We start from the raw sequence: 12,550 nt of genomic DNA, 5'->3' as shown, positions 1-12,550 counted from the left end.
GGCTCTAAACAGAACTAGAACAATACCCCAAAGCCTGTAACATTGTTCCCACATTAGAATGGGGTATACTCTGGACTGGGGTGAGGCAAACATAGTAACTCTGACCTTTTACTGTTTCCCATAAGCTCCTTTTTTAATCTTTGCATGCTCTTTCAGGAAATATTTCTCATCTTGAAGGAAGATTTATTTTGGGTTCAGCAATTCTCTTCACTCATTTGAGAGTTTGGGGGGTCTTGATGGTTTGCTTCGTGGGTTGTTATTATCATTATCATTAGCTTCTGTTAATGAAAATTCAATAGTTTTCATTAAGAAAAAAAGCATTTTCAGTATGATTCCCATATCATAACTATATTTCTGTCTATCCAATCCACCTATTGTTAATGCTAATTATTGATAGGTGGTAAGATTTAAGATAATTTATTGTTGTCTTCATACTTTTCCACCATGCTTTAATTCTTTAAAAGAAGCATGTATCAATTTACAACCACAATTCAGTATGTGTGCAAGGAGAGAGAGAAACAGCCAGAGAACGATAATATCGACAATGACAATAGTTTACACCCTGAGGGCTTACTGTTTTTCTGGCACCTTAAGCTCATTACATATACTAGATTGGATCAAATGAAACTGCCAATATTTGGCTGTTCTTGACCTACGAAAACAGCAATTTCATGTGGTCCTATTTACATTTACTCCTTTAATCTTTGAACAACCCCAAGATGAAGATGGAGATCCCAAGCTGCCAGAAATGCACAGAAAAATCAAGTGTCATCTTTTTCTGCAGAGCCCCCATCCTCTGGTCTTGCCCTCACACCCTGCTCTACAGTTAGGGTATCCCAAGATACCTTAGGAGGTGGCATCAGCCATCAACCTGAGCACCAAGGCAGGACATGTAGAATTGCTCTAATTCAGTTTATCCCCTGAATGAAATCACCTCTAGTTTCTATGAGGGTCTTCGGAACTTCAAGTTCTGTTCTAGAGCAGAGAGAACAGTTTGGGTACAGCTGCAGTTCCCAGGAGAGTCCCCGCCTGTGTCCCCCACCCAGGTACCAAAGCAGGACACGCTTGACAGTTTTGTGTTTATTTCCAGAAAGTGATGAAGACAAAAGTAATATATCTGGACACCACTCTCTGTACAATAAATAGCCTCCCCTGTTCCCCAAAAAGAAAAATGTATCCTCACACACCATCCCCTCTTTTCTGGGCAAGACAGTGCTTCTGTTTTTTTTTTTTTTAAAAAAATTATTTTATTTATTTATTTTTGGCTGTCCTGGGTCTTCAATGCTGTATGGAGCTTTTCTCTACTTGGAGGGCTATTCTCTAGCTGTGGTACGTGGGTTTCTCATTGAGGAGGCGTCTTTTGTTGCAGAGCACAGGCTCTAGGGCTCACTGGCTTCAGTAGTTGAGGCACATGGGCTCAGAAGTTGCAGCTCCCGGGCTCCAGAGCATAGGCTCGATAGTCGTGGTGGACGGGCCTAGTTGCTCCATGGCATGTGGGATCTTCCTGGACCAGGGATTAAACCCGGGCCTTCCGCACCAGCAGGCAGCTTCTTCACCACTGAGTCACTTTGGGAAATCTCAACACTTTGCTTCTTGAGTCATGCACAAGCCCCACGCCCTTGCCAGCCCCTTCCTCGGGACTCCACCGTGTCTAAGAGGGTGGGGCCCAGGCCAGTTGTTCAAAGTCACTGGGGTCCTCTCCCTGGCCCTGGCTGGCTGACTTAGAAAAGCCACATGTCTTTATTTCCAGATCAGGGATTAACACACACACAAATGAAAATGTTGACAGTTACTCTACAGAGGAAGAGATCTGAGTCTCCAGCCAGGCCATCCCACCTGACCCTGATCCCCCCACCCCAGCCTGCAGAAGAGAGGAAGCTCTTTTGTGTCCCAGACCTTCCGTGGTCCGTTTTATGTTCTCCAGCTGGGAGCCCACAGCTAGAAGCAGCACCAGGTATATAACTGTAGTTGGGGCAGGGGAAGGGGCAGAGGACAGTCCCTGCAGGTTTCCCGGTGGGCCAGGAGACAGCAAGTGAACCTCAGAATCCTTCTTGGCCCCCCTCTTCCTCAACCAAGTACAAAAGGAGACAGGACAGAAGAAGCTGGGGACGGCTCAGTCCTGAGTTTGTGGTACGGTTGGAGTCACCAACCTAACGACGCTCTTCCTGTTCCTTTCACGTCATCTGTTCAATTGGGAAAATAGTTATAAAACTGGCCTTCAGTTTCCTTATCGAAAGGAGAAGAGGCCCCCGCAGGGGAGGAGCTGTCACCGCTGGAAGGATAGGGGGACACACGCCTCCTCTTAGAGTCTCCTTCGCCCAGTCCTGTGTTGCTGGACTCTGGCCGGAGTGGGGTGATCTCAGTCCACAGGGAGGGGGAGCCCTGCTCCTCTGGCCCCCGCCCCTCTGAGGCTCCAGGGCCAGGTTCCATGGGCAGAGTTCGCATGGAGCGGAACCAGTTGGCTGGGCCCACCTTGGGAGGGTACTGGGTGGCCACAGGCCAGCCCGCTGGAGCGCCTGGAGGCGCCAGGACTTCCTGGCTTCGGTAGTAGGACATGGTGGGCCCGGGCGCGGAGGGCAGGAATGCAGGCTTCATGCTGACAGCGCGAAACTCGGCCTCATAGCTGTGGTCCCGGGGGGCTCCCAGCCAGTAAGGCTGGGGAACGACATCCTTGGCCTGGCCGGGAAGGTCGTGGTAGAAACGGCCAGAGATGGGATACTGGTTGGAGAGGAGAGGAGAATAGGGGTCTCCCCCAAGCAGTTGACAGTTGGGTCCAGGCGGGGAGGGGACGCTGGCGTCAACAGATGTATACATGCTTTTAAAAAGAAAGAAACGAGGGCAAAAGACAGGGGTCATGAATAGAACTGTTAAGTTAGGAGCTTGCCTGCGCCACGACCCTCCCCATACCTCCTTCCTGACCTGCCCGCTGCCCTTTGGCACCCTCTGCACACTTCCCCACCGCAGAGGCAGAGAGGGGACTGGGCACTTGTCTGGAGTCCCAGTTCCAGACAGACAAGGAAGGCCTCTGCCAACACGAGCTGAACCCAGGGGCACTTACGACTCAAAGTTCTCCCGGAATCCTTTGGCAAAAGGGTTATTATCAATTTTCAGCTGAGTAATCTAGACAGAAGGGAAACAGAGTCATCTGAGTGACGAGTCTGAGGCTGGGGAACTTCCAAATTCACTCCCAAGAAATGGAGGGGCTCTGTTCTCCCCTTCTTCCCACCCCACCCGCCCAGGCTCAGCCCACCCTCGCCCAGGCAGCCCTCACCTCGGCGTTCTGGTAGGCGGTCACGGCGATGAACTGGGTTTCTTGGAAAGTGAAGATGTGCGTGTTGCAGGCCGCCTCCGGCTCTCCATCGTTGACTTCGACAATGTGCAGCCGGGGCTGGTATTTATGGAGGGACTGAAGCACGATCATCTGAGAGAGGGTGAGACGGCTGTGAGCGTGGGGGGAGGGAGTGCAAAGGAGCCCTCCCCTCCCCCACCCCACCTATGGCCCACCCTACGGCCAAGCTACAAAGGACCCTGAAGTCATCGTGACCATTCTTCTGCCCTGCCAACATGTAACTTCTCCCAAGCCTCCAACCTCAGTCCTGAACCTCCTCAGGGCACCAAGGGCACTTTTAATAGGCTTGCTCAACTCAAAGAAACTCTGCATCCACTCCCTAGGACCACCAGTACTGACTCGATACCAACCCCCAGGCTGCGTTGGCCCACATTGACCTGAATGTGACCCCCATCTGCCTTGAGATTCAGCTTCCTCTCAAGGTGGGTGGAAAAGAACCAGGGTCCGAGTGGGAGAGAAGTCGCTCTTATAGAACAGAATCAGCCCGCAGGACCCACTGTGGCCTCAGGGACAGGGAAAGATGGGGGGCTGTCCCAAGGGGAGGCGTCCCACCTGGGTCACATTGTTGGAAGCCCCCTTGTTGTTCGTGAGCTTTAGTTTCCCGAATGACACCTCCTGGCGCATCCAGTGGGCTCCGGTATTGGGGGAATCTGGATGGACGTACAGGCGGTTCCCTGCGGACAGTTAATCTTTTTGGCATGCAGCCCTGGGATCAGGCCCCTGGTCATGTGAGGCTTCCTTTGCCTGTTCCGAGGGGCACGGCAAGAAGGATGGAGGGGGAGGACAGACGGGGCAGGATGGGGGAGGTGTGGGCAGAGGGCCAAGCTGAGGACAGGATAGAGCAAAGTAGAAGAGATGACAAACAGAATGAAAGTGAGACGTGGGAGGGGAAGGGATGGAGTGGGGTGGAGTGGATGGGATCGGGTGGAACTAGAGAATTAAATCCTAGGAGTCAGAGGTAGGGGGTTGGGGGGGGTTCCTCTTGGATCCACCAGGGGGCGCACAGTCTTAGAGAAAAATCATGCCCCTGGTTCCCAAGGAGGCACGTACCTGGCATGCTGCCCTCAGCCTTTCCACACTGCACCCACTTGCCACTCTGATACCGCCAGTGGTGCTGGTCCACCAAGATCACGTCCACAAACATCCGGTAATGGCTGGTGGGCTCCAGCCCAGCCACAGTAAATGACAGGAATGGGAACATCCGCCTGGGGAGAACAGAGAGACCCACCAATATCATCAGCCCCCAGCCCCCCAGATAGCCGTTCCCTGGGCCAAGGCCGTCCATCAGTGGTGTGCTGGAGCCAGCTCCCATCCTCACCAGAGCCAGCTGGGGAAGTCCAGGAAGTCTGCCAACCAGTTGTTAGACAGCAACAATTAAAAATTAAACCAGGACTTCCCTGGTGGTCCAGTGGTTAAGAATCCACCTGCCAATGCAGGGCACACGGTTCAATCCCTGGTCGGGGAAGATTCCACATGCCGTAGGGCAACTAAGCCCATGAGCCACAACTACTAAGTCTTTTGAGTTCTAGAGCCTGTGCTCCACAACAAGAGAAGTCATTGCAATAAGAAGCTGCTTACCGAAATTAGAGAAGTCCCCGCTTGTGGCAACTAGAGAAAGCCCGTGCAGCAATGAAGACCCAGCACAACCAAAAATAAATATCAATGAAAATTAAACTATATAAACTACCATGAAATATATTACATCACAAGTCAAGGTAATAAATACTCAAAAAAATCACTTCTCGATATTTTTTACTACACTTTACTATTATCTCTGCTCTTGAGATTGTTTATTGGTATGGTGGAGATAAACTAGATAATATTTGCTGCCGCACGTCTCTTCCCAACTCCAAGTTCAGTGACAACATGTGGGCAGCTTGCAAGCAGCCATTATGGGGGTATTTACCATGGAAATCAGCAAACACTACGAAGCAGGGCTTTTAAAATTTTTTTTCTTTTTGAGCGTCAGTTGCTAACATTAGCTGCACACCCGTCTCTAGCCTTAGTTTGCTCCCTGGAGGGGAGCAAAGCCACAAGCCAGCCCCAACACAGGCTGTTCCTAGTAGGTCTTCATCTCTGAGTTCCCCGAACCCTGGTCTGGCCTCAGTCTGTCATCCATCCTCTCGCTGCGGCTCTCATGGTGCTAACACACACCCAGCCTCAGAGCGGTCATCCGCAGGCTTTCCCTGCCCCGTCCTCCTGGGCCTGACGTCTGCAGTGCCACCTGCTCCCAGCCTGGGTCTTCAGAGAAGTAGCTGAAGTCCTAGCCGGAGCTTTCCATCCACCTGGAAGAGGGACTCTATTGAGCACAGTTCTCGTGATCAAAGTCCTGGTTCCCAGGAAAAGTGGAGGAAGTTGGATTTGGGATGTTGTGCTATTGTGCTGAGTAACAGATTCAGAGGAATAAGCACTGCCATTCCACAACCATCTCCATCACCTCCACCATCACCACCCCAGCACCAACATCACTACAACCAGCACCTCCACCACCATCATTACAACCAATATCTCCACTATCAATATCACTGTTACTACAACTGACACCTCCACCATCACCAGCATCACTACAAGGAACACCTCAGTGAGCACAACTCCCATCACCACCATCACTACAACCAGCACCTCTACCATCACCACTGCCTCTCCGGCTTAGCCTCTCTTTCAACTCAAGCAGGAAGAGCAGACTTTTTAAGATGGCAGAGTCAAATCCTCATCAGAATTGCTTTTCATTCCCACACACACTTCTCTCCTCCTCCTACAAGAAGCCTTGCAGGGTGGGAAGAAAGGTCCTGGTCCATGAGTCAGGAAACCTGGGGGATTTAGAGTTCCAGGGGCCAAAGAGCACTTTCGGGTGGATCCCAGTCTACAGTCCATGGGATCGCAAAGAACTGGACACAGCCGAGCATACGCGTGCACACACACACAGTCCCCAGAGGGTCCTAGAGCAACATCCCTAATAACCTTGGAAAGATCTCCCAGGAGAGTACTGTCACATTCCTGCCTTCCCCAGACTCTCCTGGGCTGAGAAAAAGAAACTTACTCAATAAGTTAATTTATTAAAAGTTAATAAAGATAAGTTAATTCCTAAACCAAACCTCACTTTCTTCACCCATAAATGGAGATAACAATTCCTGTCCATTTTTCCTCTCAGAGCTGTTACGAAGTTTGAAAGATGTGCAACTCAGCTCGCTGTCTACCCTATCCCACCCTCGTCCCACCTTCTCCCAGGCCCAGAGTGGTCAAAACCCTCTGGCCTGGCTGAAGAACCCCAAGCAAGAGTCCAGAGTTCTGGTTTGAGGCCTTGGGTCCCAGGAGCTTAGCGTGCCAGTCAACTGGAGAAATCAAAGTTAGGGATGAGGCTTTGAGCAATCGAGAGTGAGAGAATATTTTCAACCCATTGATACCACTAACTCATTTTGCAACAGTGGTCAGGTCATTCATGCTTCCTATATTGTACCCAGTTCCTATCCAGACATGTAGTAATAAAGAGAGAGAAGGGAACTTATTCTTTGTGCCTCTACATATGCAGTAGCCAGTTCACTGAAAAAGTCCTCTGAGGTACAAAATGTTCTTTTCCAATTTTACATCTGAAGAAAATGAGGCTCAGAGAAGTTTGGTGATGGCTTCTTGGTGGAATCACCAAGCTGGAGTCTCCTGATGGCAGGGGACATGCTATAGTCTCCACCGCCCCCTCCTGCTTCTTACTAGTAGAAGGAAAAGCAGGAGACACAAGAAGACCGGGGTGGGGTAGGGGAGAGGGAGAGGAGAAGGGAGGTCTCAACTTCACCCTAAAAATCTAGACTCACCACCAGTTGGGATCCCAAAATAGCCCTTGATTTACATGACATTTTGCTGGGAAGGAAAAGGGAGTCTGGTGCCAATCTGAGCCCCTAGTAAAGACAGCTCACCACTCCTTAAGGACCATCCACCTTGAAATGATTCGCAGAGTCATTGTACCCCTTCCCCATCCTGAACACTTCCGACAATACTCCAATTAGCGGTTATTAGGCACAAATTTAAAGATGGTTTTTATCAGTCTGGGCTTCCCTGGTGGCTCAGACGGTAAAGAATCTGCCTGCAATGCAAGAGTCCTGGGTTCAATCCCTGGCTCGAGAAGACTCTCTGGAGGAGGAAACGGCAACCCACTCCAGTGTTCTTGCCTGGAAAACCCCATAAACAAAGGAGCCTGATGGGCCAGAGTTTGTGGGGCTGCAAAGAGTCGGACATGACTGAATGACTAACACTTTTATCAGGCATGTTCGCAAAATGTTTCAAAATTGATAATACCTAATTGCTATTGAGCCTGCAGGATAATTGGTCCTTTCTTCCACTATCTGTGGGGGTGTAAATTGAAACCACTTTTGAGGAGAGGTGTGGGTTTTTTTTGGCCATGCTTCACGGGGAGTGTGGGATTTTCCCCAACCAGGGATCAAACCCCCATGATCCCTGCAGTGGAAGTGCAGAGTCTTAACTACTGGACCGCCAGGGAAGTCTGAGGAGCGCGTTCGGCAATGTCTTTATGGATCCAAATGCAAAACGCACCTAAGCATCAAGGGAGTGCCTCCTCGAACTAACCTCGGATCCACTGAATAGAAATCAGACGGCCACCAGCAAACAGGGAAAGAGAAAAAGCAAAGCCATCTTCACAGATCCCATGAGAAATGAAGCCCATCAGCCCAAATTAAAGCAGGCTTAAAGCTAAAAATATTTTTTAAAGATCTAAAAAATTCTTGGAGTTGGAATGTAGAGAAGAGAAAACCAACAGGTCTGAGGCCTGCGATCCAGGATAATGCGGGACTGAAATTGTTTTACCAAGCCCTAACCTCGCACATACATACACAAATGCAAATAGAGCTGCTTAACAACAGAGTTATCTTAATTATAATAATCAACTAATCACACCCAGAAAAGTGGGGATTGCCAGCAATTACTGCACACCCACACACCCACACACGGAGACAGCCGCCTCGTTCTTCCTCTGCTGAGAATGTCTACCATTGACTATCAGACAAGCTGCCTCCCAGAAACAACATGAGGCCCAGCAACATGAGCGCGCTTAACGGACCACAGACACACAAACTTGAACTCCAAACCCTCCACTTGGCCAGTCCATCTTCCTATCCTCCATTTCCCCTCTCGGTCCCATCTGAGCCGCCTGGATTAGTCTCTGGACCCCAGAACCACCTCCTGCCCCGCTCCCCATCCCATTCCTGCCACGGAGGAGAACATGACTGTGTCCTGTCCACACTGCGAGGTGGGTCTAGGGTGGGTAGGAGAGGAAGAATCTGGGAGGGAGTGAGTCAGCCCCAAGGCGAAAGGCTACGGGGCTGTGGGTGGGCCTGCTGGAAGGATTTTTCAAAAAGGAAGAAAGTCGTGGGTGATGTGGTGGTGACTGACGGATCACTGGAAACCATGGAGGGACAGACCAGTCTGCCCTGGTCTGAAAGGGGGCAGAAAGGGAGCTGTTCTCTGAGCCCGTCTTACATTTCAGAAGCCAGTAGCAGAAGGAAATGGCCGCCGACTTCCCAGATCACTGGAGCCTAAGTTCACAGACCCGGGTGCCAAACTGGGAGCGGTGTGTCCTCTGTCTCCTCCACCCCACCCTGAGGCCTGATCCAAGAGGAGGCCTCAAGGGAAATGGTGAAAGGCCACTGTCCCCTTCCAACAGCTCCAACCCACGAAGTGTCCGAAGCAGTCCTTCAGGACGATTTGAAAGCGTAAGGATTATAAAACTGGAGAGTGCGTGAGCATACAAAACAATCAGGGAAATTTGATGATATTTAAGAATTTCTTTTCAGGTTTGCTAATGGTATTGCATTTATTTTAAACAACCCATTTTTAGAGGTGCACAGAGAACTACTTAAGGATGAAGTAATACAGTATCTAGGATTTACTTACTATTTACGCTATCACTAACACAGTTTCAGACCAGAGGTATGGCCGTTAACACAACAAAGGAAAAGTAGAAACAGGATTGGACTAGTATCGACAGCTAGGTAATGGGTAGATGGAGATCTGTTACGTGTTTCTCTTCACTTTTGTATATATTGGAATTTTTCATAATAAAGGAAATTAAGTGTGTGGGTTTAAATAAAAGAGAGACAACGAGGCACTTCCCTGGTGATTCAGTAGTTAAGACTCCAGGCTGCCTAGGCAAGGGCTCAGGTTCAAACCCTACTTAGGGAACTAAAATCCCACATGCTATGCAGGAGTGCAGGGTGGCCAAAAGATGGAAAATTAAAATAAAATAAAAAAATAAAAGAGAGACAACACAACTGTCAAGAGAGGGTTATTCAGCAGGAACGTAAAGGAAAAATGAGGCTGTAGATGTAAAGGAGACAGCCACTACAGCAATATGTGCTGCACTGTACCCTAAGACCCACAGCCAGTCCTGCACCACCAGATCCCTGAAGTTCTGCCGAAGCTCTGTCCACCACAGCCCTCAAGACTGGAGGAGCGGGGGCCTGGCCGCAAGTCTGTGGGGAGACCCCAGCAGGCCCCGGGGTGAGAAGGCTTCCTGACCACTCAACAGAGTGGAGGCTTGAGTTCGGGTCTGCCGTGTGACCAAGTGCAAGCCATCAGCCCCCCGGGCCTCAGCGCACTCAGCTGCAAACGGGGAGGCTGCTTGGCCTACCTAGCGTAGTGAAATAATGGAAGTGAAAGCACTATGAATGCATCAAGGCCTTCGGACAGTGTGGGTGGCTGTTTTTACTCCTGGTCTTGGGGGAGCAGAGAAAGAAACCCAGGCACATACCATCTGGGAGCTGGTGCCAGTTCTGCCAGTGATGGATGTGCTGTGTGACCTCGGAAAAGTCTCTTACTGTCTCTGGGTCCATTTCCCTGTCTGTCCAGGAAGAAGACGGAACAGGATCTTCTGGGTTCCCTCCAATTTAGACATGACAGCCTAGAAGCCTGGGCTGTGCCTAGGGTCACCCAGAAGGGGACTAGGGTTGGGGGAGCAGACAGGAATTATCAGATGGCCTAGAAGATGAAGGCCAGGCCATAAAAGAAAATGCCGTCTTTCCTGGATTCATCCCCGAGAAAGAACAGTTCAGCAACTTGAAGCCAATTGTGATTGGTGGACAGGTCCCTCAATCCCAAGCCATCTCATAGAAATCATTCATCAGGACGGAAAAATGTTCCAGCAATGCCCAGATATTCAGTCTACCCTGAGGGATCTAGTTCCATGGCTCAGGCCCCCCTGATCCCAGCGCATGCAGGGTAGGGTTTGGGGCCAAGGGTGCTGCTTGAATGAATGTCAACCCTCTGGCCCAGCATGGCCTCTCCCCTCTCCCTTCCCGAGCCCCACACTTCCTATCTGCTCTTCAACACCTCTCGGGTCCACTGATGACACAGCTGCCTCCACACAGAGGCCCTTGCTAGTTCTCTGCCCACACAGACCCCTCCCCGGGGAAGGGTGCGTGCACACTCTCACCCACCAGACGCAGTCAGGGCCCACTCAGAGTGGAGTTTGCTACTCAAATAACACACAAGCTGCAAGTTTCTCTTTCTTTCCCCACGTAGGAGACTCTCTCCGGAAGCAGCACCCTTGGCCCCAAAACCCTACCCTGTAACGCACTGGGCTCAGGAGAGCCTGAGCCACGGAACCAGGGGTTCCCCAGGGTGAACTGAACGTCTGGGTCAGGGTGGGGCAGGCTTTCGGGGACAGGCCTTGAAGGGTGCAGAGACTGGGACTGGCTGCCAGCTGGGACCCTTGAGGTAGCTTCACCTGCTCAGGCCCATGGACATCTGTGCCCTCAGGCAGGGACCGTGTCTGGAAGGAATCTATGCCCTCTCCCACGTCCCACCTCCCTCCCCCCACCAAACGCACACACCAGACATATGATCTCAAAGTACTACCGGAAAGGAAACTTGGCGACTAGGTCTCCATGTCACCAAATCCCAGTTTTACACGTCTCCCTCCCTCAGAGCTGACCTGTAGACAACAGCAGCAAGGGCACGGGGAGAGGTGGGCAAAGAGGGCCCCTGAGAGGAGGGCTGGTTTGCTGTCCGCTCCACTCCAAGATTCTGCCCTCCCCTGGGTTTCCCAGCACATAGGGGCGAAGAGGTGCCCTGCTCTGTCAGACCCACAGCACACGCTCCCCCTGCGCCCTGGGCGTCCCCCACTCATGCAGAGAGCGGCACCCCAGTGCCTGGGGAAACCATAGGCACCCTCGCCCTAAACCCGGACCATGGCTCCCTGTGTCTCTCGCCTCCGTCACTCATGGGTTTCGGGTTGCGCCTGTCGGTGCAATGTCCTGAGAGTAAACAACCCCCAGATTGTCCCCACCTCAACTCCCTCCTTCCCCTCAAGGCCTGAGCCAAAGCTGTGAGGGACACGGAGACACTAGCGGTCTAGACAGAAAAAAAAGAAGCGCGTCTCGGTCAGGGCAGGTCAGGGACGAAGGGGCTCCCATCGCTCGGCGCTCCGGCGCGCGCCTCACTCACCGTCCTTGCTTGGTGATGATCATCTCCGTCTGGTGCTGATTAAACTTGGACCACAACAGGTGGTTGTTGAGCGCAACTCTCAGCTTCCCGGACACCTCCAGCCCCGCCGGCAGTGCATAGTCCTCGCGCGGCGCCGGGTAGAGTGTGGCGCGCGGGTCCGGAGCCGAGTAGGCGTCCCCCGACTGGTAGCCCTCGGCGCCCGGCGTCGGCGGGAAGGGGTCGCTCGCCCCGGGGAAGCCGGCGGCCTGGGGCCGGGGCGGGTAGGCGTAGGCTCCGAGGAAGCGGCCTGGCGGGGAGGGCACCAGGGCGCCCCCGGCGTAGGGCGCCCCCAGGCCGGCACCCCCGCGACGGTCGGTGGCGTCCTGCGCGCCCGGCTCCGAGTAGAAGTAGCGGTTCTGCGGGTCGGCGCCTGGCGCCCGGCCCTCGTCGTTCGCCGGCATCGGCTCGGTGCCCGTTAACATGTCTCCGCAGCCGAGCTCCACGATGCCCATCCGGGGCGGGCTGGCACCTTCCCGCGGGCCGTCGAGGACCGGCCCCACTCCGCGCGGGGGAGGGCGCGGGGGTCGGCTGGGCAAAGGTGGGCGGGGGCGGGGCCGGGGCCCTGGGGCCGGGGGGAGGGGCGGGGCCCCACCGGAGCCCGGGCTCGGACGCCTGGGTCCTGCGCCCGCGTTTGGCGGGCGCGCGGCAGCTCCCGGGCTCCCTCTCCAGCGTGCCGCTGTCACTAGCGTCGCGGCGCCTTTGCTGCGGCTTTAT

At 52.7% G+C, this 12,550-nt stretch overlaps 1 protein-coding gene across 1 annotated transcript; it reads right to left on the bottom strand.

Moving 5' to 3' along the window:
• Positions 1 to 1,065: 1,065 nt before the first annotated feature.
• TBX21 (T-box transcription factor 21) lies at positions 1,066 to 12,550 on the bottom strand. Its single transcript, XM_043470108.1, has 6 exons — positions 11,798 to 12,550; positions 4,400 to 4,554; positions 3,902 to 4,023; positions 3,272 to 3,421; positions 3,059 to 3,120; positions 1,066 to 2,815 (listed from the first exon to the last, which is right to left on the bottom strand). The coding sequence occupies exons 1-6, from the start codon at positions 12,286 to 12,288 to the stop codon at positions 2,188 to 2,190; spliced, it is 1,608 nt and encodes a 535-aa protein (XP_043326043.1). The 5' UTR covers positions 12,289 to 12,550; the 3' UTR covers positions 1,066 to 2,187.

Source organism: Cervus canadensis, chromosome 1 (assembly GCF_019320065.1).
Source record: "Cervus canadensis isolate Bull #8, Minnesota chromosome 1, ASM1932006v1, whole genome shotgun sequence".
Lineage (NCBI taxonomy): Eukaryota > Metazoa > Chordata > Mammalia > Artiodactyla > Cervidae > Cervus > Cervus canadensis.
The sequence above is the reverse complement of the archived record's forward strand: the minus strand, read 5'-3'. Positions and strand labels throughout refer to the sequence as shown.